Source organism: Amblyomma mixtum, chromosome 1, assembly GCF_055824585.1.
Source record: "Amblyomma mixtum isolate Tamu chromosome 1, ASM5582458v1, whole genome shotgun sequence".
Taxonomy (NCBI): Eukaryota; Metazoa; Arthropoda; class Arachnida; order Ixodida; family Ixodidae; genus Amblyomma; species Amblyomma mixtum.
In genome coordinates, this window is record NC_143012.1 from 153,121,625 (window position 1) to 153,138,901 (window position 17,277).

At 45.2% G+C, this 17,277-nt stretch overlaps 1 protein-coding gene across 1 annotated transcript in view; it reads left to right on the plus strand.

Moving 5' to 3' along the window:
- LOC149368010 (uncharacterized) overlaps positions 1–17,277 on the plus strand; it is a 70,171-nt gene that overhangs the window by 12,766 nt on the left and 40,128 nt on the right. The window contains exons 3-4 of the mRNA XM_089569725.1: positions 13,323–13,370; positions 13,771–14,154. Coding sequence (XP_089425851.1) covers positions 13,323–13,370; positions 13,771–14,154 — 432 coding nt within the window. The remainder of the gene's footprint in view (positions 1–13,322; positions 13,371–13,770; positions 14,155–17,277) is intronic.

The window sequence follows — 17,277 nt, forward strand, 5'->3', positions numbered from 1 at the left end:
AGAGCTTGGAAGACTAGAACATGACTGAGACCAAAGGCATCAAAATCCGAAAAAATAGACGATAAGGAAACATGAACAAAACACTTAATCCTGGCCTTCGCCTCTAGCAAACTCCTAGATACCATACAAAAAAAAAAACATTGTCCGGCCATACACCCAAAATCCAAGAAAATGCTTCAAGTGTCAAAGATTCGGCAGTCTCCAAGAGCTGTCGCGGCCGGCAAACTTGTGCCCAATGTGCATCAAATGACCATGAATCCGTTAACTGCAACGCTACACCAAAGTGCGGTAAATGTGAATGGAACCACCCCGTATACTTGAGATCGTGTCTATCCTACAAGAAAGATATAATTATTAAATTAATGAAAACATACCACCTAAAGAAGCAAGAAAACAACGCGCACAAAAACAAGGAACGGGCGCCACGGTGGCCTTTTGGTTATGGCGCTCTGCTGCTGACATGAAAAACGCGGCGGTGGAATTTCGATAAAGGTGAAGTTCTAGACGTCTATGTACTGTGTGATGTCAGTGCATGTTAAAGAACCCCATGTGGTCGAGATTTCCGGATCCCTTCACTAAGGCGTCTCTCATAGCCTGACTCGCTTTAGGACGTTAAACCCCCATAATCGATAAACGCGAGGAATATTCCTCTTCACAGGAAAAACAAAAATCACCCATGTGGTGAGACGGGGCGGGGCACCACAGCGGCCTGCAGTTCTTGCCGTAAAAGCGAGTCTGGAGCAAATTTTTTTTCGGATGATCACGGTATATACGAACTGAATGAAATGTTCACGACTTTTATTTTATTTATTTATTCATACTGTAAACCCTCTGCATGAGGGTCATTACAGGGAGGGAAACATATACAGACACAAGTGCAATTCTCTTCGCTAAAAAAGAAACACTCAAATGCACAGAATTACAGATTTGCACAGCAATCTTCCAGGAACGCGTTCACACCTATCACAAATTTGTCTACATCTGTTTGGCCCACAACGTCACTTGGTAGTTGATTCCAAATTTCTACAGCATCGGGAAAAAAGGAGTAGCGATAGACATCAGTACGTGTATAGTAGGTTGTAATACCTTACTGTGATTTTTCCGAGGGCAACGCTTCAGGGGAGGTGTAACATAGTGATGTTTATTAACTTTGACTTTATCATTCATTATCAGAAAAAAGTTTTGAATTTCTGCTTTGTTCTTCTTACTTCTAGTGATTCTAACTGACACTCTTTTAGCATTGATGTGACTGAATCAGTGCGGCGGTATTTAGAGCATATAAAACGTGCTGACATCCTTTGCAATCTTTCCAGTTTCCGTTTTAAAACCTTTTGATGAGGACTCCACACTGCACTTGCGTACTCTATGATTGGCCGCACGAGCGTCTTGTACGCAATCAATTTAATTTCTCTAGTCGCATTCGGCAACTTCCTCCTCAAGAAGCAGACCTTCTGGTAGGCTTTTAAATAGACATTTTCAATATTGGTGCGCCAGTCAAGATTATCTGTTAATATCACTCCCAAGTACTTGTGACACTTTACTTGATCTAAGGAATTTTCACCGATATTGTATCGAAACATCATAACATTCTGCTTCCTTGTTAGTTGCATGTAATTAGATTTTTGGTAGTTTATTTCCATACCCCATTTCAGGCACCGCGAGTTTAACGACTGAAGACACCTATTTATGTTCATCTGATCTGCCAGGGAAGCCACAGGAGAGTAAATTAAACAATCGGCAAAAAGTTTCATTCTGATAGGCGATTCGACGATAGCAGAAATATGATTTATATACAATAAAAACAAAAGCGGACCTAGAACGGAGCCCTGTGGCACCCCCGACAGAACTTCACGCCTATTTGATACTGCACTTTCTATTTTGACGACTTGACAGCGGTTACTTAGATGGGCCTGAATCCATAGTACTATATTTTCAGCGATTCCTAATCTGCGTAGTTTAAAAAGAGGCTTATGATGCGGAACTTTATCGAAAGCCTTCGAGAAGTCTACACAGACCACATCTACCTGCTGACGTTCATCTATAGCCTTGCAAAAGTCGTTCACTGTTTCAATTAACTGCATCACTGTCGAAAGGCCGGTCCGAAAACCATGCTGGAATGGACACAATAGCTCATTTATTTCCAAAAAATAAAGGATGTGTTTAGCTATTATGTGTTCAAAAACCTTGCAACATACGGAAGTGAGTGAAACTGGCCTATAGTTTTTTACAAGAAGTCTATTACCGCCTTTAAATGCCGGAACTACTATTGCGCTGCGCCATGGTCACAAGGTAAAGAATGATCCCGCAATGACTTTTCAAATAAAATTTGCAAATAATATGATAACCACTCAGCATACCGTTTAAGGAATTCCGTCGGTATTTCATCGGGACCGCTCGATTTCTTCGGGTCAAGAGACAGCAGCTGCTGACAGATGCCCTCCCTATTGATGCGAATCTCGGGCATTGAGTATGGCCAACGTGTAAATTGTTGTATGATCACTCTCAATGTCATTTTCATCCCTACTAAAGACCGTCTGGAAGAAATCATTAAACTGATTTGCAATACCGTTTTTATCAGTCACCTCATTGTCCCCATCTATTACCTGTGTTATTGCGTTCTTTTTCGCTGAAAAATATCGCCAGAACGTTTGTGGTGAGCTTGTGAGAAAATTAGTCAGTGTTATATTGAAGAAAGTTTTTTTCGAATCTAATAACACTGTTTTGAGCTTCTTTTTGGTGTTTGAAAGTTCTGTCGCTCTATTTTTTTGCTTTCGTAGCCTTTTTACCTTGCGCTTTAACTGAATGATCTCTCTAGTGATCCAAGGATTGATCTGCTTCGATTTCTTTGAGCGAGTGGGAACAAACCTATCAATGCAATATTTTAGTGCGCCCTTAAAACGTTGCCACAATTCCTCGACACTTTCATGGTTTGATACAGTTGCAAACTGATTCAAGTTTTCTTCTAAGACGTCTAAGATAGACGTATCGTCTGCCCGGCTGTAATCTTTGACCCGTATTAAAACATGCGATTTTTTGCGGACTTGTGTGTTCAACCGCACATTCAAACAGATCATCTTGTGGTCAGATAAACCCGGCTCGACAGATAGAGTGTGGTCTGCCACTTTAGTGGATAAGAAAACCAAGTCCAACAATGACTGGGACCTTGATGTAACCCTTGTAAAATCTTTTACTATTTGCTTAAGGTTATGAGTAAACATAATTTCCATTACTTTATTCGCACTGCTTATTTCTACAATCCCCGCAGGGAGGCGTCTGCAGCATGCAGACGTTGGTGAATGGCGACACCACGGGGTTAACCCGAGAATCCGCACGAACATCCCCGCAGGGGGATGATGGTGAACAATGCGTCACCACGGACCCGAGCATCCGCGCTTAGCCGTGCGTGGCATCGCCGTGTCCGGGGAAAAGGGGATCCTGGTGGTTGAGCCGATGCCGAGCGTTTGGACCTTTAAGGCCCCTCGGCGGAGGCAACACACCACTTTGGCCCCAGCTTCCTGTAGACGGCACCTCCGGCCTAACCCGACCGGGGGAAATCGGCAGTCGCCTTTTCCTATCCTCCCCTCTATCTTACACTTTCCTATCTCTTTCTTACAACTCTCCTGTCTCCTCCTCTTTTCTTCGTTTTTTCCTCTTTTTCCTGGCGGCGAGGGTTAACCGTGTGTGGCCAACTAACCTGAGTTGAGTCATATTAGGTTATAGTTAAGGTGTACAGCTGGCGTGGGCAGGACTTGCTCGCAAGTTCCTGTCCCGTCCCCTTGTTGGGCTCCATGGTGGGTGGCTGGCACCATGACCGAAAAAACTAGAATTTTTATGGCTCCCCTTTTCCAAACCAGATCGCTCTCTCAAGAGAGGGCGGAACGAAGCAGAAGAGTTTTTTCAAAAAAGAAAAGTCAGTTTTCATAAGTACCATGTGATTCATAGTGAAGTACAAGATAAGCAAGCTAGAATCCTGTCCCCCTTTCTAGTGTCAAAGTGTTTGACAGAAGCCTTGGGCATTGGCTACAAGGTATCTAAAATGGCCAGCGGTGACTTACTGCTCGAACTGCGTGACAACGTCCAACACCTAAAACTCGTAAACATTGTATCTGTTGGGGATATTCCTGTCTCCGTGACGTCACACCTATCTCTGAACACCGTCCGAGGCGTTATATCCGAAATTGACTTTGTCCACATCACCGAAAAAGAGATGCTCGAAGGTCTGAGTGACCAGGACGTGATAGATGTTCACAGAATGAAGATCCGGAAGTATAATAAGGAAATAGACACAAAACACATGATCCTGACGTTCAGCACCAGCACACGGCCCGGCACAGTCGAAGTAGGATATCTGAAAGTTAACATAAGACCATACATTCCCAACCCTCGCCGATGTTTCAACTGCCAAAGGTTCGGTCACGGCTCACAAAGTTGTCGCGGCCGGAAAACGTGCGCGAAATGCGCCTCGAAGGATCAATCTGATCAATGTGATGCAGCCCCGCACTGCGCAAACTGTGATGCAGACCATGCAGCGTACTCCAGGGCGTGTCCGTCCTGGAAAAAAGAAAAGGAGATAATCACCATAAAGACAAGGGAAAACATTTCACAGGAACAGGAAAACAGGAACTCATTCTCCTTCACAACAAAACAAAACTTCGCCGATGTGGTGCGTGGGCGCGGCGCACCACACCAGGCTTCGGCACCCGTCCAGGTCGCACGCAGTGAGCCTGTGGCGGTGCCATCCGCGCCCCAAGGCAGAGCAGCTCACGCTGCTCCGCCAACTGCAAGTCAGGCTGCGCAGATCCCTGGGTCGGCGGGCCTCAAGACCTCTTCCCACAGGTCGAGGTCAAACTTGAAAGTGATCGTGCCTTCTGCACGGTCGTCCAGCACCTCCGCAGAGGCGATGGGCACGGCCCCGGGCAGCCCCGCGCCGTCCACGTCGGACGGTCGGCGGAGCTCTCTGGATCGATCAAAAAAAGTCAGGCCCCGAGTCACGGGGTCATCAACAACTTGATCTACCTTTCTACCCTATAGAAACACAAAATGAAGATGTCTTTCATAATACAATGGAACTGTAGAGGACTTTTAAACAATTACAGTGACATAAAAGACATACTACGAGCACACGCTCCTGTCGCGTTATGTCTACAAGAAACAAATTTAGGTCCCGAAAAAAATAACTTTCTTAAGAATTACACTGTTTTCCGCCGCGATCGGAAACAGGCGAGCCGGCTGTCGGGAGGCGTAGCCATCATAGTGAAAAACGGTGTCCCGGCTCGAGAGCTTTAACTAAAAACAAGACTCGAAGCTGGCGCAGCCACTCTGGTTGCCCATAAAACCATCACAGTGTGCTCACTATATATCGATCCGCACTTTAATTTAACGCTACATGACTTAGAGGATCTTTTAGAGCAGCTACCAGAGCCATACCTGGTAGTTGGAGATTTTAATGCACATTCATGTTTTTGGGGAAGCGAGAAAACTGACGCTAGAGGCCATCTCGTAGAGGATTTTATTTTATGCAATGACGTCTGTTTACTCAACTCTAATAAACCTAGGGACTGCTCCCCAACCTCGGGGAAAATGAGTGTTTTAGATTTGTCTTTTAGTTCACCGTCTGTTTTTAACAATTTTAACTGGAGTGTTTTAGACAATCCATATGGAAGTGATCATCTCCCTGTTGTAATAAGTCTCTCATCATCGCCAGCAGTCGTTCCCACAAAACCACGGTGTTGGAAGCTACATTTAGCTGACTGGCAACTTTTTAGTGCACAATCCACATTAGAGAACATAGTTTTAGAAAATACTGACATCAATGAGATCAATGAAAAGTTCACAAATTGTATCTTAGCTGCCGCACATTTAGCTATTCCTCAATCCTCTGGAATAGTAAAACAAAATCACAAATATTGGCACACAAAACAATGTAAAGATGCAAAAAAGAAACAAAACAAAGCCTAGGCCATTTTTCGGAGGTATCCAACACATGAGAATCTCTAAAACTTTCGAAAAGCAAGAGCAAAAGCACGATACATCAGACGCAACGCAGAAAGGGCATCATGGCAACAGTACATATCCTCGATAAACAGCTCAATAACATCCAAAAAAAATGTGGGAGCAGGTGAGGAAATTCACTGGAAATTTTACTGCTTTCACATTTCTAATGCTAACAACACCCGGTACTCAAACAACATAAGAAGAGCAGGCCAACATATTGGGTGAGCATTTTTCTACTGGTTCAAGCTCATCCAACTACACACACTCCTTTCAAAAGCACAAAACAATAGTAGAAAAACAAAAACTTCCCTTCAGAACATGCATACGTGAAGACTACAATCAGCTAATTACAATGCAGGAACTAAACGCAGTACTAACATCCGGTAAAAAGACAGCACCAGGCCCAGACAATATACATTATGCCATGCTTGCTCACCTCTCTGAGACTGCCATAGAGGCTCTCCTAAAATTTTTCAATAAAATATGGATGAGTGGAGAAATCCCCCAAGCATGGAGAGAAGCAATCATAGTACCCTTTATAAAACCTGGCAAACCATCAACTAGTCCCACCAGTTACAGGCCAATAGCATTCACTAGCTGTATAGCAAAATCATTCGAAAGCATTCTAAACATCAGACTAACTTCATACTTCAGTCCCGGCAACTTTTAGATATACACCAATGCGGGTTTAAAAATACATGTTCCACAACCGATCACCTTGTTCGCTTTGAGAACACAGTCCGGGAAGCGTTCATCCACAAGCAACACTGTATCGGGGTCTTCTTCGATCTGGAGAAGGCTTACGATACCACGTGGAGGTTCGGTATCCTCCGTGACCTAGCGGACCTAGGTATCCGGGGCAGGATGCTGAGTTGTTTGAACGACTTCCTAACCAACCGCACGTTCCGAGTCCGCCTAGGCGCAACCTTCTCCAACACTTTTATACAAGAAACTGGCGTACCCCAGGGGTGCATCCTCAGCACGACCTTATTCATCATCAAAATGAACTCAATAGGAAAAGTAATCGCAAAATCCATAATGTACTCAGTTTATATAGCTGACCTCCAAATAGCATGCACGTCTTCCAGCATACCTACTTGTGAGCGACAGATACAAATAACAATAAATAAGTTGGCTACCTGAGCAGATAGAAACGGATTTAGATTTTCTCCTCAGAAAACAGTAGCGGTTCTGTTCTCTTTGAGACGAGGCCTACAGGCCAACCCCACACTATATCTAAACCAGACACCATTACCTGTCAAACAAGGGCATAAATTTCTAGGAGTAACTTTCGGTAAAAAGCTCACTTTCTCTCCACATATAAACTGCTTAAAGAAAAAAGCTTCCCAGGCCCCCAATGTACTGAAACTACTATCAAGAAAACGCTGGGGGTCTGATAGGGCATGTCTATTACATATATATCGTTCTCTGGTTCGCTCTAAGTTAGACTATGGGTCCATAGTATATGGCTCAGCTAGACCATCCTACATAAAACGACTGGATCCTATCCACAATCTTGGTTTAAGTTTGTGTTCCGGTGCTTACAGAACTTCACCAATAGCAAGTCTGTATGTGGAAACGAATGAACCTTCCTTAGAAGATCGAAGAACTGCACTAACTTGTACATACATCCTCAAAATCCTTTCTCAGCCCAAACATCTCTGTTACCCAATTCTGACGAAATGCCCATCCCGAATACTCTTCAACAAGCCTCACGCGATTAAGCCGTTGCTCTTGCGCTTCGAAGAAAAATGCCAAGCTCTGAACATACTAAGCGAAATTAAAAATATTGCCCCAAGACACGAAGCGCTACCACCGTGGTACACTCTCCCCACAGTGTGTGACGTCACACTAACGCGCCTCAGGAAACCCTGTACACCACACGACCATATAATATAAGAATATCTAGCACTACAAGAAATATACAGAAATTACACTGCATTTTATACTGACGGGTCAAAAACTCAAGCTCATGTTGGAAGCGCCGTAATACAAGGAAAAAAATGAAAATGCAGTACGACTGCCCTCATGTGCTACAGTTTTCACCGCTGAGTGTTATGCCATTTGTGTTGCGGTACAGAAAATAACAAATGAAAACATCAAAAACAGCATCATTTATACAGATTCACTGAGCGTCCTTACAGCATTAAACTCCAAAAATGCCACGGAGCCACAGATTGGAAGCATCATACACAATATAGTAAAGGTCACAACACAAAAACATGTTATAAAGTTCTGCTGGGTTCCCAGTCACATTGGCATTAGGGACAATGAAAGAGCCGACATGTGTGCTGCACAAACCAGAACCATGGAAATAAAACATGTTACTTTTCCTCCTAGGGATTACATGATGTTAGTGCATAGCAGACTAAGAGCCAAGTGGCAAGCTTCTTGGGAAAATGAAGGACACAACAAGCTGCATACCTTAAAGCCCATTTTAAAAGAATGGAAATCATGCCACCATAAAGAGCGTTTTATCGAAGTAATTTTATGTCGTTTACGCATAGGTCACACACACATCACCCATAACTTCTTAAAGACAAACCTGTGTGTGAAATGTGTGGTGAGGAGCTCACAGTAAATCACATTTTATTTTCTTGTTCGCATCTCGAAGAACTTAGAAAAAAATTGTTTGCTGTATTTTACAATGAACACATTCCATTTCATTCCGCATTGCTTTTAGGCGAGCAAACACTTGTCGAGTTTCCACTTGTTTGTAAGTTTCTAAAGATAGCCATTGTTCTAAATCTATTATAATGTAACGTCTGTACACTCGACATATCATCTAACCTTGTGTTTGGCGCATGATAGCCCTAGTTGCTTATGCGCCATAAAACCCCATATAACTAACTAACTATTTCTACATTACCTATTGACAAAGTTTCCAAATTAATATGTGGCAAATTGAAGTCGCCAGCCATTATCACTCTGGTGTTCTTATTTACATGAGAGTTAAGGAACAAAAGCAATTCATCCAGAAATTCAGGAGATGTAGAAGGCGGCCTGTACACAACACCTACTAAATGTACAAGGTTGCCACAAGAAACCTTGCACCACACCATTTCAGAAATGCTGCAGTTAAGAGCGACTGCAGATACTTTGCTTTTCATAACAATAGCCACCCCCCCCCCTCCTTTAGAATTTCTATCCCATCTAAAAACATGGTAGCCTGATGGGAAAATGCTATCGTTACCAATTCCCTCATGTAACCAGGTCTCGGTTATTAACAATAAGTCAGGGTTCTCGAAAATTAGCAAATGTAGTAAATCAGTTGTTTTGTTTGCTACACCGAGGGCGTTTAACAGAATAATTCTGAGCTATATTTGCGAGCAATCGCTATGATCATCAGAATCTGCAGTTGATTTGGTCGGGGATAGCGAACTATGACCAGCAGACTCATCGGTAACTTTGGGTCGTCCTATCTTATCTTGGTGGGTTCGGTACAGACAACGCTCTTGTCGTGCATGATCCCATGCGTAAATGGTGTTGTTCATCTTAAGTTTATCATGTATCAGTTTGACCTTTGTTCCGTTATCTCTTTCTGCTTTACTACTTTGCCACAGTTTTTTTCGTACTGCTACTGTTTCCTTCGCAGAGTCTGGGCTTACACTTATCGGGCCGCCTTTCAACTTCCCGCAGTTCTTAAATACCAACTCTCTTTCTCTAGAGTCGAAAAAGTGCATAATGACAGGTCTTTGGCTACCAGTTTTTTTCTTGCCTATACGATGAATTCTGTCTATAGTTTTCGCCTGAACGCCCAATTTTTCATTAAATATCTTCTGGACCACAGCTTCCCTCAGGATCCTCGGGAGTGGTGCGAAAAAATCATGAAGTTAGGTATACACAGGAATGTCGAGAAGTGAAAAAGAGAAACAAAGCAAAGTCTGGGGCATTTTCTGTAGATGCCCAGCACATTATAACCTTATAAATTTCAACTGGCAAGAGCCACAGCCGGGCATATCCGTAGGCGCGCTGAGAAAACTTCATGGCAAAACTATACATCTTTCATACACAGTTCAATGATATCGAAGAATGTGTGGGAGCAAGCGCATAAACTGAATGGTAGCTACTCCGCCTTCACAGTCACTTTTCTCACTGCCCCATGTAACACAAACAAGTACTGATGAACAAGCAGATATGCTAGCAGAGAATTTTTCGGCGGTATCTAGTTCCTCACACTACACACGTTCATTTAAAGCAGAAAAACAGGTGAAAAACAGACTTCCGACAAGGGTGGCAGTAAAGATTGCGGTCATTGAAGAGGGTTGCAACGCAATAGTTCACTGCATTATGGTTTTTCTGCATGAGAACGATGTCAGGTGCTCTGCATATAAAGCAGGATGATAAAGTGTTGGGGCAATTTAGGGTCTGTCTAAAGCACTAATAGCGTTCAATTAGGCAAATGAGAATGTCACTGCACATCGCTGCTCTCTGTAGCAGCCTAAAGGACCTAATATAGAGTCCACTGTGAGTGGCACTTGGGTGACGGGACGGACTGCATGGATTGTTCATAGTGCGGACGTTCGTTGGCATACGCTGGACATTCGAAAATAATATGAAGGACCGGCCCAATTCAGCCGCAGTTGACACAATACGGTCTTTCTGCTTGCTTGAAGCGGTATCGTGGATTGTTCGAAAACGCAACGCTAAGACGAAGGCGATGATAAATTGTTTCTCGATTATGCGGAAGCCAGAGTGGTAGACGATGTGAGCTGTGGGACGATTCGATGTTAAAAGTGGTAATTATGACTCGGCGAGTTCCAGAGGCGGTTCTTTTCATCCTGGGTACATCGTTTTGCAAGTTGGGATGCATATGATTTGGTGAAGAAGATGCGCTTGTAGTTACGGCGCTGTAGAACTTTGGGGCCCAACCTTTAAAAGTTTCTGCTATCAGACATTTTTTAAATTCTTGTCCTTCATCAGCTAGTTAGTAAAAATAACTTTTAGGCCCTTTACACCACCGTTTTTATCCACTTTGTTTTCAAACTCTGCTCAAGCCAATTTTTCCATACCTTGTTCTTGGCGCATGATAGCCTTAGCCGCTTATGCGCCATTAGACACAACACAGCACAACACAACATAACACAACATAACACAACACAACACAAGAACTTTAGGGGCCGTTTCGTCCACTCTCTCGTTGGGCAGGATGCCGCAGTGAGCTGGAATCCATTGAAAAATTATACAGTGGCCTTCAGCAACAGCCAATTAGTGTAGGTATCCAATGTCATGAGAAATTGGCTCGTGATTAGTTCTCTTCAGTAGGTTGTACAAGGTTTTTAGCGCTTCTTGCGAGTTCGTGAAGATTACCCAGCGTCCTGGGTTATGTTGCAGGATATAGGAGAAAGCTTCTTTTATTCCGTATAGCTCTGCTATGCTGGAGGATGTCCTACGGTGTAGCCGGCATGAAAGCATTTAGCCTGATGGCGGCACATAAAGGCCTCATGACAAGGAGTCGTGACAAGTTGAGCGGTCAGTGAAGACGTGTGTGTGTCTTGCGAATGCTGCTCAGCTAAGTAGATCAAAGGAACTTGCAGCAGCGCAGCCTGCCTCATGCCGTTCTTTGCAGTGACACCTGGTATGAACTGTTTTATTTATTTATTATTTATTGCAATACCTTCAGGGCCCCAGTGGGGCGTTACAGAAGGGAGTGGATAAAAAAGTAAGAGGTAAGAGTGCCCAAGGAGGAAAAGCTGCTGCCAGTAATTTCCGTGGCTGACTGATCGCAGGAAGATGCAATAGCTGCACAGCTTGAACAAAGCCGGAATTGCTGTGGGTTATATGAACTCGGTGCAGGAAATGTTTATTTCCTTGAAGTACAGTTATAATCGTTACCTGTGCGGCGATCAGTTCCAGCGGTAAACATTATGCTTCCACAACTGTTCTCGAGGTGGAGGAGCTGTTCGAGAGGCCAAGATAGATCCGCAGGCAGAAGTTTCGTGCTGCCTCCAGCGTCCTGTTATTTGTTGGCGACCTTTTCTGTAAGATCGGTAAACTATATCGCAAAAGACCATCAACATAGAATTCATGAAGGAGGACTTAGAGCGGCACCTGCAGCCCCAACGTGTTCCTGTCATGAACTGTAGGATTTATGACGGCGCTACTATTCTCACACGGAGTTTTTGAACATGGGGTGTCCAAAAGAGGTTTCAGTCGATGGCAATGCCGATGATCTCTTGGGTCCGTACGTAGAGTAGCAGCCTCTCACCAAGAAGGACAGGATATTTGGTCTTTTTTTTCTGGTTAATGTCATGGCAAAACTTTTTTCCGGAGTAAGATGAAGTCCTCGGGGAGCCAAGTACGTGCACATATTTTGTAATGCTTCGACTTCGATACTTCGCAAGAAGCTTCACAGCCCAAGGAGCTATTTGACGGCTCTCGTGTTTGTGTAAATTATACACCAGCAGAACAAAGTAGAGCACAATTTTGTGTCACTGCACAAATGTTTTCACGCCAGAAAACGTTGCACCTCCTCAAACAGGCAGGTAGGCGGCGTGATCTGTGATGACCAGACCTTCCGCCACGTTCTGTGTGCTGATGTCAGCGTGTAGCGCATGTATGTGGTTTGTGACACGACTTCGTATTTTGTATGGTCGCCGCCCTAAAGAAATATCGGGGTGTCTTGGGAGGTGTCTGGGCAGCATATGTATAGAACTAACTTTCGAGGGTGTTTAGCCAGCTGCTGTCGATGGCGATTTGGTGCGTGAGGGGCCATATTACACATAATCAGACACAGCGAGATATTTCAAATACCCCCGAATGAAGATCGTATGAATGAGATTTTCTATGTACTACAGTGCGCGCGACGGCTGAGCTCTTGCAATAAAAAAAAAACTGCGGCTATCCACGGCGGATCGTTTCAATGAATTAGCAGCAAAATGTTAATTATACCGAAGTGCGACGCACTAAAGTTCGTTATTTCGAGGTATTGCATTCAGGTTTGCTATAACCGCCGTCAACGAAATAAGTTCCTTGCATTCTAGGTCCAGGCAAGAAAGATGGTTATATCCGACTAGCACGCCAAAGTTCATTGTAAGCCGGGTTTAGCACACGCGTCCATTATATCGGGGGGGCTTGCTGATGTTCGTTATATCCGAGGTGACCGCTAAAGCTTGTTATATCCGAGGTTAGCACACGAAAGTTTGTTATATCCGAAATGGCATACTAAGGTTCGTTGTATCCGAGGTTGTGTACCAAGTTCGTTTAGGTAGTACACTAAGTTTGCAGCCCGGTGGGAAGATTGCCACCGGCCACTGGCTGCTGACAGAAGGTGGTGGCCATTTCTGAGGTGAAAATTTGACCCTGCTTTTCTTGGCGCCTCTTTGCAGGACGGTGATATCCTGAAAAGCGCAGCACGCGGTCGTCAACGCAACCAAGTGAGTAGACACTAAGCTATGGACGCCGATTGCAATCTTCGGTCTTTGATGAACTAGTGCGTTCTGCTTTGCGTTCGAGGTTGTTGCAACTGCAGTGTAGATCAGGTAGTAAATTATGTGCGAATACGTTACCGCTACTGCACTGCAGTGTGGGTTGATCGTCATACACCCTGCATTGTGTGGTGCTTCGGTGGAGACAATATGTATATCAGTTGTTGCTTTGCTCTCCAAGAGTACTGTTTCACACTCTTTAAAAAAGCAATAGGACCAAGTACGAATGTATTTTAATTTTTCAAAGTGTTAGTTAACTACGTGGAGGGGCAAATCACCGTTCCTCTCCAACACCGTTGCCTGTTTCGCAAGTTAACTGCAACTGCCGCTAAGTGTTCTATTTTTACAGAAATCCCTTGCAGGGCACACTATTGATTTCCCGGGAGCGGTTATGCGTGCTCTCATCAGCCACGCCAGCCTCTTCACGCTAATTGTGGACGCCTCGTTTTCCGTTCACAAATGCGGTGGAAGCTTCAAGCAGACTCTGGCCAAACCATGGGCTCCATCCGAGCTCACCGTGGTGTGTCGCCATCGCTCTCATCGCCGCAAGGCCAACTTGGTGTTCGAGGCGCTGGTGGCAAACACAACGGTGAGAACTCTTAGCGTCGAAGGCTTCTGTTTTGATGCCATGGATGCAGAGTCATTCTCCAAGCTCCTAGCCAAGAACAACACCATCGAAGATGTCAGCTTGCTGAAGATCAAGTGGACAATGAGGCGGCACCTTGGACTACACGTAAGTGGAAGTGGTTGCCTAGGACTGCAAGCATCATTTTTCTGCATAACTGATAGCATTTGGCCTTCCTAGAGTAGTTTATTTTATTTTTGCTTAACCTGGCGGATGCGCGAGAAGTTTCAGGAAATCAGCGCGGCACGTCTTCAACGGCTACGTTGAAGATTTCTGGAAAAGGAAGAGGCAACATTATTCGCAGTGCCTGTGTCCGTATAGATACAACAGAAAATGAAACCTGTGATCAGTTTTGTATCGGTAAAATTTTGAACTTAAAATTTGGGTTCGTAAATTGAAGGGACACTAGGCCACTTTAGTGGTGTTTTTGCTCCCAGCGAAATTCAAAAGCTGAGCTTTTAGAGACTTACTACATCTGCATCTTACTACAGTAAGATGCTTTATTGCGCGATCGTTCAAGAAATGCTCGAACAGCGCTGTGGTAATGCGGAGCGGTTATATATGCTGCTAATGGCGTGCAGTTTGTGCTCCTTGGGGTACTCCCATCTTTCTCACCATCTCAGCTCATCTGTCTCGTCAGCGACGAGCCAGCATGACGTATACATAGCTAGATGGCTTTCATTTTCAGTTTGGTGCAAGTTTAGCTACTTCGCTTCGCCTCTTTTTGAGCACGTTTAAATACTTAGCTTGGCCTTTGTTACGAGCACCTTTGTGCACTGCATGATCCAGCCCCACAGCTAGCCGTGCGGCCTTGCACGTTCAGATTGGATATCAACACTCTTTCTGCCTTCCCGCCTCGAGAGATTATCCGCTTAAGACTGCATGGCGAGTCTGCGAGCATCCCACGGCGCATACTTTTCGCCAACATTCGTCGTGTTCTCCTGCTCTTCGCGCTTCGTCAACGCGGCATTCAATTCCACAGCCGACTCATTGCGACGTTCCCAAGCCTCATGCTGCTGCGGCTGTTCTTGCGGGATACGCTCCGCCGCCTTGTCTAGCAATCAGTTTCGCCTAGTTTAAGCGCCGCGCTAGCCTCTCCTTCTGCCTTGCCTCCGCGACGAGCGAGCAGCCTGAGCGTCGGCAAGCCGCGGCACTGCTTTGTTCTTTCATTCCGACATACCTGCCCAACCCAAGGGCGCGGTTCTCCGTCTTTCCTCCCTGCCTTCCTTGCTACGCCAGCCAAGGTAGATGTACCCTGGTAGCGAAGGCTCCATAGACGCCCATTGGCCCAAACAATTCCGGTTCATATGCACCCCAACGCCCTGGATGCGGGGCTGGGTGGCATATTTACGCGTACGTGACCTTGAATGACGTCACGCATGCGCATTTTTTGGGCGCAAATTGTAAACCGGTAACTTTTTAGAATCCGCGCTTTCGGGTCGCTATGGCAGTCTCTAGTTCCTCTTAGTTATGTCCTTTGTTTATTCCTTTATTTATGACCTTGTTTATTCGCATGCCGCAAGCTCACCGCAAGCTCACCAAGCTCTACGCAAGATATTAAGCTCCAGTTTTCTCGACAGGCACTGTGCCCCTCTACCAGAGCGGGCACAAAGGCTATTCTAGGGCTTGATTCAACTAAAGCATTTGACAGCGTCTCGCACGGAGCTATTCTCGCTAACCTCTCCCTACTAAATCCTGGTCACCGTACCTACGAGAATATACGTACTTTCCTCTCTGGTCGTACAGCTGAACTTAGCTTTGGCTCTCTCCTCTCAGACCCTATAAACCTCGGTAGCAATGGCACCCCCCAGGGATCCGTTCTCTCCCCCTTTCTTTTCAGTGTGGCCTTGCTCACGCTAGCTTCTATATTAGACGCTATCCCCGGGCTATACGCAGACATCACCTTCTCGGTTTCAGCAGGCAACGATGCTAAGGTTGAATTTGCACTTCAACAAGCGGTGGATGTCATTGAGCGACATGTAGCCAGAGCCAACTTCTCGTGCTCCGCTCAGAAGTCCGAGCTGCTGCTCATCCGAGGTCAACCCGGCCTCCACGGCCATCCTCCCATCTGCATTACTGCTAGTGGCCAACCCATACGCGAAATATCCGCCATTAGGGTTTTGGGGCTTTTCATCCAGAGCAATCGGAAAAACACCGGCACTCTGGCTAAACTCAGTCTCTGTCTCGCAGAACATTCCTCTACTTCGTCGCATTGCTAATAAACATAGAGAGCATGCGAGAGGCTGACCTCCGACGTTTTGGTCAGGTGTTTGTTATCAGCCGCCTGACATATACCCTCTCTTACCTCTACCTTCGCTGCCAAGAACGGGACCCTGTTGACTGTCGTAATAGGCATACAAGACGGTTCTTCATCTCCCCCACCGGACACCCACGTATAACCTACTGCTATTAGTCCATGGTAGAGAGAGGGTGCGGTAGATGGTCCTTGGCGATCACAAAATGAACAAGGGAGGGGAAAACCTCAGTTTGCTAGAGCCAACGTTTCGACAAGGGGACTTGTCTTCGTCAAGTCCCCTTGTCAAGTTTCGTCAAGACAAGTCCCCTTGTCGAAACGTTGGCTCTAGCAAACTGAGGCTACTGCTATTAGGACAGAAGCCAACAGCCACAGAAACCAAGGTGCACAGGGGATTTTTAATTTATTTATTTTGTGGTGTTGATCAATTTAGAATATTACTGCATATGTTATCGCTTAAAGCTAATTGATTAGAAAAGCAGAAGAAAAAAACAACCACATGCCGCTGGTGGGATCCGAACCCACGACCTCCGAATTACGCGTCCGGTGCTCTACCTCTGAGCTACGGCGACGGCTGTCAAATCTTCTGCTTTTCGGGGGTATTTATGTTTGCAAGTAACCTAACCTTGAGAGTGTTATAACACTGTGACGGAGCTCTCAGAAGCTCATCTCACTTCTCAGTACGAGCGTCTCACCCACAGCTTCACGGGACGTCACATACTCGACAAGCTTGGAATAAGCTTCGAAACGACAGTCGCCGACAAGGCACAGCTTCCGTCCCATATCCACAGTAGCCTTATCATTACCTCTCTCCCTAAAAACATGCACCGAGAGTATCATCTTGCTCACCGCAAAGACAGGGCTAATAAATAAATAAATAAAAATAATAGGCGTAAGGTTAAGACCGGAAGCGCGCAGAATGGGTGAGGGAACAAATGCGGGTTAATGTTATTCTAGTCGAAATCGAGAAGAAGAGA